General features: G+C 30.4%; 2 protein-coding genes and 1 non-coding gene across 5 annotated transcripts in view; 1 reads left to right on the top strand and 2 right to left on the bottom strand.

Annotated features, from left to right (window-relative positions):
• Positions 1-890: 890 nt before the first annotated feature.
• Trnae-uuc (transfer RNA glutamic acid (anticodon UUC)) lies at positions 891-962 on the top strand. The gene has a single exon. It is a non-coding gene; the product is annotated as a tRNA-Glu (tRNA).
• A 3658-nt stretch (positions 963-4620) lies between these two features.
• Positions 4621-16447, bottom strand: part of LOC116769699 (catalase-like) — a 75456-nt gene continuing 63629 nt past the window's right edge. For 2 of the 3 annotated variants that reach the window (XM_061522510.1, XM_032660875.2), the window contains exons 2-3: positions 10875-10959; positions 4621-6425 (exon numbers count right to left, since the gene is read on the bottom strand). In XM_061522510.1, the coding sequence (XP_061378494.1) occupies positions 4890-6425; positions 10875-10883 (1545 nt within the window). In that variant the 5' untranslated portion in view covers positions 10884-10959 and the 3' untranslated portion in view covers positions 4621-4889. Of the gene's footprint in view, positions 6426-10874; positions 10960-11374; positions 11816-16447 lie in introns of all 3 variants that reach the window. The other variant, XM_061522509.1, reaches the window with a different exon arrangement.
• On the bottom strand, positions 12882-16416 carry LOC116769700 (catalase-like). The gene is made up of 2 exons (XM_032660877.2): positions 16408-16416; positions 12882-16298 (listed from the first exon to the last, which is right to left on the bottom strand). The coding sequence occupies exons 1-2, from the start codon at positions 16414-16416 to the stop codon at positions 14769-14771; spliced, it is 1539 nt and encodes a 512-aa protein (XP_032516768.2). The 3' UTR covers positions 12882-14768.

Here is a 16447-nt window from a genome sequence, read left to right as displayed (position 1 = left end):
TTGGTTTAAAGTTATTTTCGAAGAACGGGATATATTAAGAAGACATTGTACAATACTTAAAATAACTATAATCAAAACGAATAATATAAATTGTCCATGGGTACAAAACAATTTACATTAATATTCTGATAGAATTTCATTGAATCTCATGAAAATAAATTAGTTGTTTTTTAGAGTAGGCATAATGATATAATCATTAAAATTATAGACAATTCAATAAGTAAAAATTGCAACAATTAAACAAAAGCTTTTTAAAAACAGATTAGAAAAATAAAACACCACTGTTCATGTTATTATAGACCTTCAACGTAACTTTAGATTATATTACTATTTAAAACACCTATAGAATTGAAATTAGCTGTAAAATATTATATCTAAAATTTATTCTCAGCTTAAATTTTAAACAGCGCCATCTATGAGAATATGGAAAATCAGTTTACAACTTTTCTTCATACACAATAGCTAATTCTTTTTTGTAAAAAGCGCCATCTGTATTCAATATGATATTATATATTAGTAACTACTTCTTTATTGTTTCCGAAGAGGGCATTACCCTTATAAATTTAAATAACATAAATACATTGTATTATCTAAATACAAATTAGTAAAGAATAATGTACTTAACCTATATTAAGAACCGTCGTAAGTTTATTAACAAAATTACTTCGGCCAACAAAAGAAGGAATGATTTATATTTTAGGAATTTTGTATACATTTTTTTCGTAATATGTGATGAGCTAATATACTATACATATAATTAATTACACTAATTTTATACACATTCTAATTATTAAGATAAAAAAAATGTCATTTATAAAATATTTCAAAATATTAATTACGGGTTTCTTTACATGTTAGATTTGTTTGACAAATTTTAAATTCTCTCATCATCCCGTATGGTCTAGTGGCTAGGATACCTGGCTTTCACCCAGGAGGCTCGGGTTCGATTCCCGGTACGGGAAACTTTTTGAATAATTGAAATGGACATTGGAATATAAATATTTTAAATGTAATAAAATCTTTTATTATATTAGTTAAAGTTCCTTACGAAACATTAATAATATATTTTAAAATCTCAAGAAATTACTGTTTTAATAACGTAAGTGTCAATAAAGTGCCTATACTTATCACTTATTTAACGCTGGCAATAACGCTACTTTTTTTTTTCTGGGAGGTAACAGTAACAGCAATGATCAAAATATATGTAATAATTTATAGCCTGTTTTCTTGTTAACATTTCAAAAATGTCCGTCAAAGTCAAGTCAGCATTACTCTTAATTTTTTCCATTAACAACAACATTTATGGCTTATCATTAAAATAAATTATTAGTAAAACTATTAGCTTCTAAAATAAATAATGCTTATAAATAGACAGGTTAAAATTATTAAGACCTGAGTTTATTTTATAAGTGACATATGGTTTTAAACAACATTTTTTAACCTTCCTCAAATTAGCAGTGCTTTAAAATTTAAAAATACAATCCAATAAAGTTACAAAATCACAACAACCTCCTAGCATTCCATGGAGTCACCGTGCGGGTGCAGGGAGAGGAGCTTCAACAGTGACTAGGACTTGCGACCCGGGTGTAGGTTTAAAGGACTATCGAACGCGCGTTAAACGCTCACCTCCACCGTCCAAACTACAACAGAAAGTACGAAAAATTGTCTCGGATAAAAAAAAAATTCAATTCGAATCTAAAATAAGAAACGAAAATTTATAACATAATTATTTTCGTTCTTTATCTTCGCGTAATTTACCGACTTGGCATTCGTATTTTTTTATGATTTAATTTCGCAAGACATACTTCAATTATTTAAAAAAAGTTCATTGACCTTAATATGCACGTATATAAAAAAATACAATCATATAACAAACTAAATGATCTAAAGAATCTAAGAATATATTTTATTTTATTAAAATTTTCAGAATGACAATAAAAGCAAAAATGAAATTAAATTGTAGTGTGTAGTTTCAATTAAGGTCTATTTGTGTGACCGCCCGCGTGTGAAAGGTTTGATTGACTCACCACATACAATATTTTGAACAAAGTGCGTCTTGTTGAGACAATTTGTCGGCGGCATTTCAATATTAGAAATTGTTTGTATATAAAAATATTAACTTACGAATTTTTATTTATAAAAACTAGTTTATAAATTTATAATTTCTTAATTATCGTAGACGATTACATTGAATTAAATTATAAATGTCGTTTTATTGAGAAGGACATTATCTAAGACTGAAGTCTAGACGTATAAATATGAAAGACGTGCAATGTTCTAATGTAGTTACATTAAGTCCAACTTCGAGGGCAGCGACATCTAGTATCAAGTAAGGAAAGCATTATACAATAAGGCTCTATTGTAATCGAGAACTCCAATGATATTTCATTGCAAGAAACTATTTTTGCTAGCTACTTGCTTTATTATAATTTTTTTCAGGACATTTTTAAAATGTTATCCTTTTTTAGTCACTCGTAGGTTACTGAACTAAAAAAAGAATATTCCCAAAATATATCGACCGTTAAACAGGTGCTATAAAAACCTATTCATAATAAGGTTATACTTACATTCATCGTTCCAGATGAGTGACCAGGTTTCCGAAACAACGGGCGCGGAAAAACACGTCGCTTACGGATGGCTATATGCACATTATACAGATAGGTATTTTAATGATTATACATAAACAGTCTAGAACATTGATTTTTAACTTGACGTACAAAACAATACAAATAATTTATGGTTCTTAAAGTAATAATAGTTACATATTTTATTTTGCTAGTTACTAAAACATCGTTTCTTTGACACTGCTAAAGGTAAGAAATAAATATGTAGCACTAATTAACTTCTATTAAAGCTTTTTTTAATTTTTCATAGTGTTAAATATAGCATAAATATCAATAAAAACGAGTGTAATTTTACTCTTTTAATATATATAAACCAAGCAGCCAAGCGAAAGAATTACAAGGATCCCTTGAATTTGTAATAGGATCAGGTAAATCTCGGATTTAAAGAAAACGGCTTGGGAAATTCAAGATGACGTTGAACGGTTCACTTAGCTTCGGATAAAACTTCAATTATTCTAAAAGTATTTAAATAAATAATATAGTTAGTAATTAATTAGGTAGATGTGAATTGTGTGAGCTATCAAAGATTATATAACGATAATATTTCAATCAGAAAGTTACATTTACATCTCTAATACTTAAAAGATAAAGGTGATATTCAACTATAATGCTCAATAGCTGGTTTTACTAACACAGATTTTAAAATTTGGCTGAAAATCAATAATTGTAAATTGCAGGCGGGTTTCAAATATCTAGTTGATTGATTGATTGAGTGAATCTTAAAGGTTGGGTTCATGCAAAATGTATTTGAAATTGTGGTTGAAGGCTTGTTTTCGTCTTACGTATAATCACCAACCATGAGAAAACGCTAGTCGTATCAAGCCAGTCATCATAACAGCCCATCCTTTGGAAATAGCCAAGCCATAGTCTCAGTTACTTTATATAATAAAAAAGTGACCACATTTTTTATCAATAATATTTTATTTCTACAATATCTTAACATATAAAAAAATATTTGGAAATTATATAGCTATATTGATTATATACAATATACAGTGAATCGGTTTTACGTCGAATAATTCTGCCAAACAATCCCCCTCATACGATTGATCACTCAAAGGGAACATAAATGTCTTTAAAGTTCGGAAACATCCACAAGCCGCATCGTCAGACGTTCTACGGAGTCAAGTAAATGTTGTTGGTATTCTAGAATTTTGTACTCGAGATCGAAACAATCTGCTCTCAATTTATTAAACCGATCTATAAGTGAGGTGTACAAAAAATATTAAAGAAATCCTAGGTATCTCTTTGCAAATCTTGAAGACGAGATTTGCTTTTGCTCTTGAAAGACGAGTGGGCGTATTGTAATTGTTTCAGCAAGATTAGTCCACTATTTCACAGCTAACACCTACCGATATTTATGCCGCCTCAAGCCTAAAGCTCTGGCACAATATTGTCGTAGTAATGGGACTTTCTCTTTTATTTCTTACGTAACTCCTATCTATGTTGAATCTTCGTGATTATTCCCATGTTCTCAAAAACTAACTGCCATATATTAATTGATATTCAAAATAAATAGTTCTACGCTTTAGATAAAGTTTGTTCCGAACATTGAACAATTTTTTTTTTTATATTTCATAGCCATGACATAAAATCATTATGTTCTACGTTTATTAAAACAAAGTGGTAGTGATCAAGAGTGGGTTAGGGGTTGGGATGGGCGCTATCCTAAGATAGCATTAATTAGACAAGAAAAAACATTTCCATTAAGAGAACGAAAGTTAGATATTAATTATTCGAAGATAAACAATTTCCCTTTTTAACAAAATATATATTACCCAAGAAGGATAGATATATGTGGGCACATATATATAGCACTTGTGTGATGTGGGATTGTGTTCTAAATTATTTAAGAATATTAATTAAATCTAATTTATTGTAACAAACCTTAAATTTATAACAGAGCGTATTTTTGATCATTGTAACTGTAAAAACTTTTTCCTAAACACATACACACTACATGATTCTAAATAGTACATAAATGAAAAACATCAGGAATCTTACAAATCATTTATTATCAGTTTTATTACCTCAATAAATATTATTCGATTATTTTATACATTTTATTCCTTTTTTCTTGGGTATACAAAAAGAAAAATGGATATAATTTTTATATAAAATACAATTTTAAGGTTTTTATTGGAATTATTTCATGAAATAATGATATTTTTGACATAGATATAAAGTTTATTTTATTTATTTGCCTAATTATATACGTTTTGAACAAGAATTGTGTAATAGATAAGCTTTCAGCTGTCACACGTCCTACTCTTTATCTATGGCTTTATCTTCATTATTATGTCCATCAGGTTTCATTGGGCAAGAATCTTGCTGGCTCCTTAAATTTCGAGAGTAGCTTAAAACTTTTGGGGGTTTAGGGTGTGGCTTTTTCAATTCCTTTGCAAGCAAGACTTCAACATCGTTTCCTAATCTGTGATCTATTAGAGTGAGCAAGCGTATCAAACGTTTCTGAATTTCAGGATAAACTCCAACTAACGTTGGTGCGATATTCTTTGCAAGTCTTGTCCGCTCTTCATCAGTTCGAAGAATTTTATTATAGAAGAGAGCAGGTTGTTCCAAATCAACTGCATTAGACTCGTAAATAATTAATTTCTCATTTGATTGCCCGGGATCTACATAAGGTACTGGTCCACTAAATGAATTGGGATAATAGATAGGAGCATCTTTCATATTGTCTCTCACTGGCGCCACGCCATCCCGGTTATATACTTTAGAATACAGAGGAGCATTAACCATAATTTTATTGTAATTTACACCTAAACGATATATTTGAGCTTCCCGATAAGATTGTCGTCTAGCTTTGAACAATAAATCTTGTGGTCCAGGGATTCCTGGTACCAAATTTGCAGGATTAAAAGCGACTCTTTCAGCAACTCTATAGGCGTTTTCTGGGTTTCTATTCAAAACAAGTCTCCCGATGGGTACTGTACAATAAGTACCATTTTTCCATATTCTACCAACGTCGAACGGATTATAATCAATATTTTTTATATCATCAAGGCTCATTACATCCATCTCCAAAATCCATGAGGGGAATTGCTTTTTCTCTATAACATTATACAAGTCTCTTTTGTAATAATCTGGATCACGTACAGTTATTTTTTCTGCGACATCCGAAGGTAAATTTTCTATACCTTGCTCAGTTCTAAAATTGAATTTGACAAAGTAACGATCGCCAAATTTGTTATTAATCTCGTAAGTGTGAATTGCGAACGCGTCCATACGTCTATATGTATTTGGAATACCAAAATCCGACATAGTCCATAAATAACCGTAGAGTGAGAACGGCCTCTTTGTTAAGAAATCGTAAACCATATTAAAATCATAGAGATGAGGTTTTGGATTCCTTTTCAGTGCATGAATTAAACTTGGGAAATCAATAGGATCGTTAAGGAAAAAAACTGGCATATTTAGGCATAGTAAGTCTAAATTTCCTTCCTTTGTGTAAAACTTAACTGAAAAGCCTTTTGATTCTCTAGCTAAATCAGTTCCTCCTCTGTTTTGCAGCATTGTAGATACTCGAACCATAACAGGGGTCTTCTTGCCCACGCCATTGAAAACTTCAGCTTTAGTGTACTTAGATACATCGTTAGTTACCTCAAAGTAACCAAAGGCACCGGCGGCTTTAGCGTAAATAATTCTTTCAGGTACTCTCTCGGCGTGCCAATGAGTTAAAAGATCTACAAAGTAACTATTATCGTATGGTTCTGAATTGAGCGTTTTCGTCTCTCTGATTTCCACAATTTTCCCTGCGCTTGTAGTTAGAATACCAATAGGATTCTGTAAAGAGTTAAAAGAAATATAGCACCACAACAAAACATAAATAAATTTGATAAGGTATTCACATTATAATATTATTTAGAGTAACATGTAACACCGACTATCAAAACCTATAATACCCTAAATGTACAATGTAAATATTTCTTACGTTAAATAGGTTACAAGCGATTCATTTCCTTCGCGGTTATAAAATGAATTAACTAACAATTAATTAAATCGGAATTAGAAATCTAAAGTTAAAAGGACTATTAAAAAAGGTACTTTAATATTAATTCTTAAAAGTAAGTTGAACAGTGTCTTAAACTGTTAAAAAAATAGATATTTTTGAAATAAAAATCTATCCAAACCAAACCCTGATCCTGCCCGATCCTCGTGTATATTTATTATTATTTTTTTGCTTAAATTCCTAAAAAAACTAATTATTACGTAAACGTTGTTTATACTCCTATAACGTAATTCTGGAAAGTTTCAATAGATCCATTTGTTTAAAATACATTAGCATATTTTTTTTATAACTGAAGAAAAAAATAATACTATGAATTTCAACAAAAAAACCTATTTCTATATTTCATGGAAGATTAACTATGATTTAGATAAAGCGATGCTATCATTTGCAAAATGTATAGTTCCTATTATATGCACGACTATGCTGCCAGAGTCCATTATTGGAATGGAAGCTCTATCCCTTATTTAACTTTATTATGTGCGTTAAGCAATGTCTATTTCAAGATAGTGAATAGTCGCTCATTATCGAAGTTAAAATATAATTAACTTTTAATAAACTTCGGCTAGGTGACATTTTTACTATAGGTAGATCATAAATATAATGATTGACGCAAACATTGGGTCGCCAGTTACAAAAAAATTGAATTCGAGCTTAATAGATAGCTCAGATAGATTGAGCGGTGTATTGTGATTTGTGATATCTATTACAATAGATGGAGATGTCACGTGATGCGAATGACAGGATCATTAGCCAGAGTGTTTTTAATATTCATTCAATTAACAATTCAAAAGACATGGAAGATCTCAATCTCAATTTTAAAGTCAATATATTGCAAACGGCTATTGATCCCAAAAAGTCACGAGTGAGAAAAGAGCTAAAGATACAGTACAGTACAGAAATCAAATAATGTATTTCGAAAGCAAAAAAAATTATGTCTATTGTTAGTTTCAGGCACACATTGGTAATGAAGAAACACACTGCAGTACAGATCGCGAAGTTGTGACATTCATAATGTTCTGTTAAAGAAATCTCTGAGTTACTAGAAATTTCTTAAAAGTTGGGAATTCGATAAAAAAAAAACATTTAGAATCAGCTCTTACTATCTTATAAATCAGTGTCAAAATAAGCAAAAGTAAATCTTTAGAGTTTAAATTAATTCCAATACTAAAGGAAAAAATACCATATTTTATCCCTAGCAACCAATAGCAACGCTGATTAATGAAAGAAAGTGTCAAAGTTTTGCCAAATATGTGAAATTCGCTTCATAAACTCTGATAAAAAAATTAATTACCTTTGTTCATTTTGTATAAAAATAAATTAGTATTTCTTAACGGGTTATTTACTTAGCATTTTGCAAATTAACCCGCTAAAACGAGTGAATCGAGATTGTCATCGGCTTTATTAAATCGAAATTTTACCGAGTTCAAGGATGAGGTGGTAATCGACTGGACTCAGAGTTAATAAAGTAAATAAAGTTTTGTTTTTGTCACCAACAAGTACCAAGATTTAGACAGTAACCAAAAAACCTCAATGCTAAAACTCGAACACAAGAGAGTCCTTACATAAATGACAAATATATATGTATCACTATTTGAATTGGGCTCTATAACTGAAAAATTTAGCAAACGTCATAAAGAAGAAGAATAAAACTAATTTTCAAAGTTAATTGTACTACATAAAATAAAAAGTTCTACTATTCCACTCGATGAAGTAAAATAGAACGCAAAGCATTGCTCCTAGGACAGCTTTCTTTTCCTAAAAATATAAAGTGCACTGTTAAGATAACAGATAAGATAAGAAAAAGTGAATATAAAGTAACTATGTTTGTATGAAATTACATGAACTTAAAATTTATTTGAATCACTTCTGTTGTAGAATCAACTGAAGCCATTTTTCGTAGATGGACCTCAAAACCATAATATTAAATGGACACGTGGGTTCCATGAGAACATGTAATGAGTAATGATTATGCCATGATAGTAATTATTCTTAAAGTTCACAGCTTCGGTATATACTTATATTATATTTATACATTTCAAAATAGAAATGAAATTGAAAACAGTTACGACCAAAGAGGTTTTGATATTATTCCAGTAAATAACTTAACAGTACATTCATGTATTGGTAATAAAATAAATAAATAAATAAATATATATATATATTCAAGTTGGAAAACAGTTAAAGCATCGATATCTTTTCGATTTTCGAAATTTTTAATTTACGATTTTTAAATACATAACATATGCAATTCGTTTTTTAATACAAAGTAGTTTTTAATACAAACGAAGACCGGTAACGCCTTGTACGACAGAAAATATTATTTAAAAAAAATATTCTTATATTATAAAATATAGCAAGATTTAAAAAAAATATATTTAATTATTATCATAACATTTAATTGAATTAATTTCTAAAAAACATTTCTTCGTCACCGAATCAAAAACCGTCCAATAAGTTAACTGTCTCAATTTCCTGCTTTGTGACATTTGTATATAGCAACGAATAAAGCTGTAATAATATAAATTCGTACCGGGTGGTCTCTTCTGAATTCGTACAGTTGAATTTTCGTTGGATCGGTTCTGTTTAAATATTCAATATAATCGATATCACTGCTGAATACGCCCAGTGCTTGTATGATTAGAAAAAGCAAACAGCCACACGCACCGGCAGTCTTCATTATGATAAAAACTATAATGTTCTACAACCGACGAATATTTGTATTTAAATTCTATTGTTTTTTACATACTTCCCGGAAATGTTTAATTAGATATACCTAAGGTTTTAAATCAAAACCGTAAAAAATAAATTACGATGTGATTTTTTTTTTGTTTTATATCATAATTTTAACGATATTTTTTTTTAACTCAAGTGAAGCGAATCCTTTTAAGTAGATTAGAATTTATCGAATAATATGTCTATGACGTCATAAGGTCCTGAAACAACAAGCAATTAGACGCCAAATCCTAAGGACCTTCAAGGATTTTTTGTCAAAAAACCTAACCTCAACAAAAATAATCAATTACTGTACCTTATATTTCCTATTAAAAGCTATTATTCCCTGTTATTGCAATTCCGATAATGATGAAATTGATAGCTCCGTAATGAGATGTAATTAAAATGAGTGAACTAATAAAATCTGTCCGAATTTATACCTATCTAATACGGATCATGAGTTTTAGTATTCCAAATTAGAGTACTAAGTTTCCTGTTGTCCTATGTCATGTTAAATTTGCGGACCATAACAGAATCTCAAAGTCCTACCAAACCTAACGCTTAAATTATTCAGAAAAAAAAACCAAATTACCCAATAATACTGTGATAATGAATTAAAATTGTGAAAAAATAAAGATTACTACTATAAATAAATTAAAAAAATACCTTTAAACTGAAAAACCAGCAATCTGCAATCAAAGCAACTTGCTTGATCATGACTTTTTCCTCACACCATATTATTGTTCCTGCTCGTGTTGATAAATTTTCACTGTATAATATCTGTTTTAATTTTAAACGAAGTATCACGTAAGCGATATAAGATAGAGTTTTTTATAAACAAAGCTTCATTCGCACTGGAATCGTGGAATAGTTTGCCAATGTCAACGTTTTTATATAAAACATAAGACATTGTCCACAATGAGACTGAACTCCAGGTAAAGCAGCCAAAGTCAAAAGGGCTATCAGCTAACAGTCGAGTCGAAACTATAAATTAGCCTCACAAGAATGCAATGAAACAATTATTGATGTATATATACAAGATTAACTCGCCACAATCATCCCTCTGCCATGAGACAACGACGGAAGAGAGAGATATATATATATTTGATTTTATTGCACCATCGATATTCAGCATCCAAATCAAAGAACAGGTTAAGATGTTAAGATCTTATCTACATACTTATAGCTAGCGATGAGTTATATTAGCTCTTTATTTATCAAACTGTCTCATATACTGATACAGATAGGTTTCAACACAAGTGAACATATTACTTTGTATTTGATATCTTTGTCTTGAAGTCGTGGTGGCCTGGAGGTTAAAGGCCCGGCTCTCATGAGGGTGCGAGTTCGAAACATGACAAGTAACAATGCGATTATTCCTAGTAACATGTACTTTCTAAAAGTATTTAGACAGCACTGAGAGGCGGTGAAGGAAAACATAATGAGTAATTCCAAATTATATTTCTTATTGCCGATCCGACTAGAGCAAGCGTGCTGATAAATGCTCTTACCTTGTCCATGTGAGAAGAGGCCTGGCTCTATGTCTTAGTTGTTTACGAGGTTTATATTTATTTCCCTCAGATTACATGTAGTTTTCTGTAAACAGAAATCTGGTTTAAATTAAAACCATGCTACCATGAAGATAAATAGCCCGATATTGTGAACCAGTCTATCATAAAGGCGCTTCTAAATTGTTTCACTAGACACGAATGAATTTCAACTAACTATGATTTTCGCTGTACAAAAACCTTTTTCATACTATAAATTATTACAGCAACAAAACTATTAGCTTGATAAGGAAATTAAAAAAGGAGTAAGTTTTAACTTTAACTATTTACTAATAAAATTATTACATAAATTATACTATATAAGAGTTTGTTGGTCTCGAGATTTAAGTGTTTAGTTATTTAAAAAAATATATAAAATCAGTCACTTTAAGTTATTTCGTTTAATTGTTATACTAAAGTAAATTGACGTTTTAATTAAATGGTCTATGTTTGTATTTTCTTACCTTTAAGTCAATTAAGTGTAAGCTATTTTTTTTTAAGTTTTTGAAATTTTTATTCATTTTGACATCTTAGTTATCGCTGAAATCGTTACTCAGTATGTTCACCTCGTGCAACGCATTTTGTAAATAAGTTATTTGCCAGTTAATGCGGTAACTTCTACTTTTTTAATGAGGATAACTAATAATAATTTTATTTATGTTTAACCAGAGGCGAATAGCTTTAAGTCGTTTACGAAGACATGGTAGAGAGTACATAATTTAATTGGCAGCATTTTTCCTTCTCCATCACTTGCTAAGAGTTACCCTCTGAGGTTGATTGTGTGGAACGCTTCGAAAATAAACCAGTCAGCCATCTTGGACATGCCGCTACGCTTGATTGAGACCTCTCGTCACAAATTTAATAACTCTGTGTCATCCAAGGTTTGACCCAATCAAATATACATACTTACATTGAAAAAAAAAACTAATATTATTGTTAATGTTACATTTGTAAATGAGTTTGTATTAAAATGAAAAAGCAACTCAAGAATTCCAAATTTTCCTGAAAGAAGAAGTAGAATTAGAAGTTTTCTCTGGTGTAAACAGAACGCCAGAGATGTTATTGTATATATTTAAAGATAGGTACTTTTATTGATTCAATTCTTTTTCATTTGTAGTCATTAAAAGATGATATGGTTTAAATCAAGATGTATTATATCTACAAATTTATTGTTCTACACGATGACAGTATTTGGCAAAAAGCTTTGATCCTATCTTATATAAAATCTGAATTCGATAGACAATGTATAATCGTATCAACATAATATAATTTAAATAAATCGGAACATGAAAATTTCAGTTAACGAAATTTTATAAAAAAAAAATTGTTTTATCCACATACAAACTCAAACATACATATAACTCCAAAACCTGAATGTATTTTTAATGCCGCAATTTAAAATTTGTCTTACCTGATTTGCATCTCAAGTTATGTAATCCTGTATGAAAATATGGCGAACCGAGATTTTTTTAAGACTACACGACAAAATTCTACATAGAAAAATTAAGTAACATAACATTAGCTTGGCGGCTGTCAAATAAATAGTAAATAAAAAAAGTTAAAAATCCTGTATGAAAATATGGCGAACCGAGATTTTTTTAAGACTACACGACAAAATTCTACATAGAAAAATTAAGTACTATAACATTAGCTTGGCGGCTGTCAAATAAATAGTAAATAAAAAAGTAAAAAATCCTGTATGAAAATATGGCGAACCGAGATTTTTTTAAGACTACACGACAAAATTCTACATAGAAAAATTAAGTACTATAACATTAGCTTGGCGGCTGTCAAATAAATAGTAAATAAAAAAGTAAAAAATCCTGTATGAAAATATGGCGAACCGAGATTTTTTTAAGACTACACGACAAAATTCTACATAGAAAAATTAAGTACTATAACATTAGCTTGGCGGCTGTCAAATAAATAGTAAATAAAAAAGTAAAAAATCCTGTATGAAAATATGGCGAACCGAGATTTTTTTAAGACTACACGACAAAATTCTACATAGAAAAATTAAGTACTATAACATTAGCTTGGCGGCTGTCAAATAAATAGTAAATAAAAAAGTAAAAAATCCTGTATGAAAATATGGCGAACCGAGATTTTTTTAAGACTACACGACAAAATTCTACATAGAAAAATTAAGTACTATAACATTAGCTTGGCGGCTGTCAAATAAATAGTAAATAAAAAAGTAAAAAATCCTGTATGAAAATATGGCGAACCGAGATTTTTTTAAGACTACACGACAAAATTCCACATAGAAAACTTAAGTAACATAACATTAACTTGGCGGCTGTCAAATAAATAGTAAATAAAAAAAGTTAAAAATCCTGTATGAAAATATGGCGAACCGAGATTTTTTTAAGACTACACGACAAAATTCTACATAGAAAACTTAAGTAACATAACATTAGCTTGGCGGCTGTCAAATAAATAGTAAGTAAGTTTACTTTGTAGTTATTTTCTGTAAGTGGCATTCAGTGTGTTATTGTTCTATAAATAGACCTTGTCTATAAATGACATTCTAAACAATGTTGTTAATCTCCAGATTTCGGTTCACAGAGGTCACTACGACCTCGTTCTTGAGATCGAAATAGACCGGTTACCTGATCATTTAAACAACATTATCTAGATTTCTTAGGTTACGATATTAATAATTACATCACATATTTAATAATCAAGTTATAACAAAAACTGTATTTTCGTATAAAAACAAAGATGATGAGTTAAGAGTTAGCCAATTAGTCTTTACAAACTAGGACTGAGCATCACAAAAAAGCGAGTCATATCCCAAAAAAATTTATTTAATTTAATAGTGCATGTATTAATAAAAAAATCGTAAATATTATTTTGTAACAAACATGAATAAAAATGTATGAAAATGGTACTGGATCACGATGAACTGAAAATTATCCTTTGTCTTGAATTCATATATTTTATATAGTAACAAACTAACTATTATATACAATTTAGGTCGTTTCTTAATGATTTTAAATACTTAAAATGATCAAAACCTCCTCAGTAATCGGAATTGTTTCCTTCCTTTTCAGAATAAAATATATTTTTTGAGCAATTATAAAATTTACGCACCCGTGACTGAGCGCGCTAAAAATTTTAATGATAATTGATGACCTGATTTGTATGCGTGCGTTTAATATTTGTTTAATAAAATGTTTACCATGACGTGTTCTTGATTCATTTGTCCTAACAACGACAAAAGCTGATGAAAAGATCTCGTGACGTCGCTCGTCACGATTCACTAATTATTTACGTATGTTATGTCACAGCTATTTGACGATTGATTGATATCCACATTTCAATTCACGCATACTATTATGAGTAAGAATATTTATTTCATTGCAAATAAAACAAAAGTTTTAATGCTAGAAAAACAAAAATGTATACTTTCTTCATATTAAATTCAATTTCGTATATCTATTAATACAGGAATATTCTTTCGTGGAAACTCTCCATAAAGTACTTAGAACCAATTTTGTCATATCACTACATACATAAGTAGTACGTGAGATAGCTTTATTCAATTTTCTTTTATTTTTTCCATCTCATTTTATACAATTTATATCTCTATACTGTTTTGTAACTTAGTGTAAGTAAAACACATTTTTGTCTCCAAATAACAAAAGTAATTACAACACATCGATATATGATTTTCTTTGTGCAAACATTTCAACTTAATTTTACACAGAGTATATATATTACTAATGAGCAGTGCCAGTTGGTTTTAGTATTATTTTTTTACATATGAATGAAAAAAAGTAACGATAGGTTGTCACATTTTGTAAGAGCATAAACTTACGACCGTGGTCATCTAAACATATTACATACAAATATTCAATTATGAATGAATTGATTGTTTTGGTTTTCATCATTCATTTTACTACTATACATAGCATACATTGTCGGAGGTACTTTTAGCACGCGACTAGGTTGTATAGGAGGCGGTGGCTGTTCCAATGTTTCCACCAATATACGTTCCACTCTTCTACCTAAATCAGGTTCTGCTAAACTAAACAACCGTATAACCCTCCTTTGCAATTCCGGGGATACAGTTATTAGCCTTGCAACACTGTTATTGGCCAGTCTCTCCCGTTGATCGTCCGTTTTCAAGATATTATTATAAAAATTTGCAGCTGGTTCCAAATCAACAGCAGTGGTTTCGTAAATTTTAAATTTCTCTTTAGGCATGTTTGGATCTACATATGGTACGGGGCCGCTAAATCTGTTTGGATAATAAGTCGGTGCATCTTTCATGTTATCTTTTAAAGGAGATACTCCGTCACGATTGTATCCCTTGTAATACAGGGGCTGGTTGACTTTAATTCTGTTATGATTCACTCCCAAACGATAAATTTGAGCATCCCGGTAAGATTGCCGTCTACTACGAAACATGGTGTCCATTGGACCAGGTATACCCGGTACTAAATTGGCTGGATTAAAAGCGCTCTGTTCTATTGCTCTGAAGTAATTATCAGGATTTCTGTCTAGAACAAGTCGTCCCACTGTCTCTGTGAAGTAAGTACCTTCCTTCCACAATCTACCGACGTCGAATGGATTATAATCAACATTTTTAACATCCTCGAATGTCATGATATCCATGTCTAATCTCCAAGATGGATATGTTTTATTCTCTATAGCATTAAACAAATCTCTATTGAAATAATCTAAATCCCTGGAAGAAATTTCAGCAGCGACATCCGAGGGAAGATTTTCAACACCTTGTTCGGTCCTGAAATTGAATCTGACGAAGTACGTATCTCCATGTTTATTGTATACCCTGTATGTATGAATCGGAAAAGCATCCATTTTCCTATAACCATTAGGAATACCGTAATCTGATAGCAACCACAAGTAACTGTGTAATGCATCAGGTCTTTTAGTTACGAAATCCCAAGACATTGTGAAATCCAATAGGAATGTCTTGGGGTTTCTTTTAAAACTATGACTGAAAGAAGTAAAAAATAAAGGATCTCTATAAAAAAACACTGGATAATTGAGACATAAGAAATCAAGGTTTCCTTCTTGGGTATAAAGTTTGATAGCCATTCCTTTTACCTCCCTAGCAAGGTCATTCCCTCCCAAATTCTGCACAACGGTAGAAAAACGCACCACTAGTGGTGTCTTCTTGCCAATTGTGTCAAACAATTCCGCGCTTACGTATTTTGTGACGTCATGAGTGACCTCAAAATAGCCAAACGCACCTCCGCCTTTAGCGTGAACAAATCTTTCAGGTATTCTCTCATCATTAGTATGACTAATTAAATCTGTATGATACTGGTTCAAAAACTGATCTGAGTTAAAAGAATTGGTTTTTCTTATCTCTACAAACTCTCCCGAACTGACCGTTAGTATTCCTATTGGTTTCTGTAAGTAAAAAAAATGATTATACATTATAATGTGATATTTATTGAAGGAGAGGTTATATATTAAGGTTATCAATAGTCCTTCCGAACAATATTTTCTCATAATATACCACAATCATACCGGATGCTGTAGCTTGAATTCATACAACT

This window comes from Danaus plexippus, chromosome 14 (assembly GCF_018135715.1).
Source record: "Danaus plexippus chromosome 14, MEX_DaPlex, whole genome shotgun sequence".
NCBI lineage: Eukaryota > Metazoa > Arthropoda > Insecta > Lepidoptera > Nymphalidae > Danaus > Danaus plexippus.
This window is presented reverse-complemented; position numbering and strand designations above follow the sequence as displayed.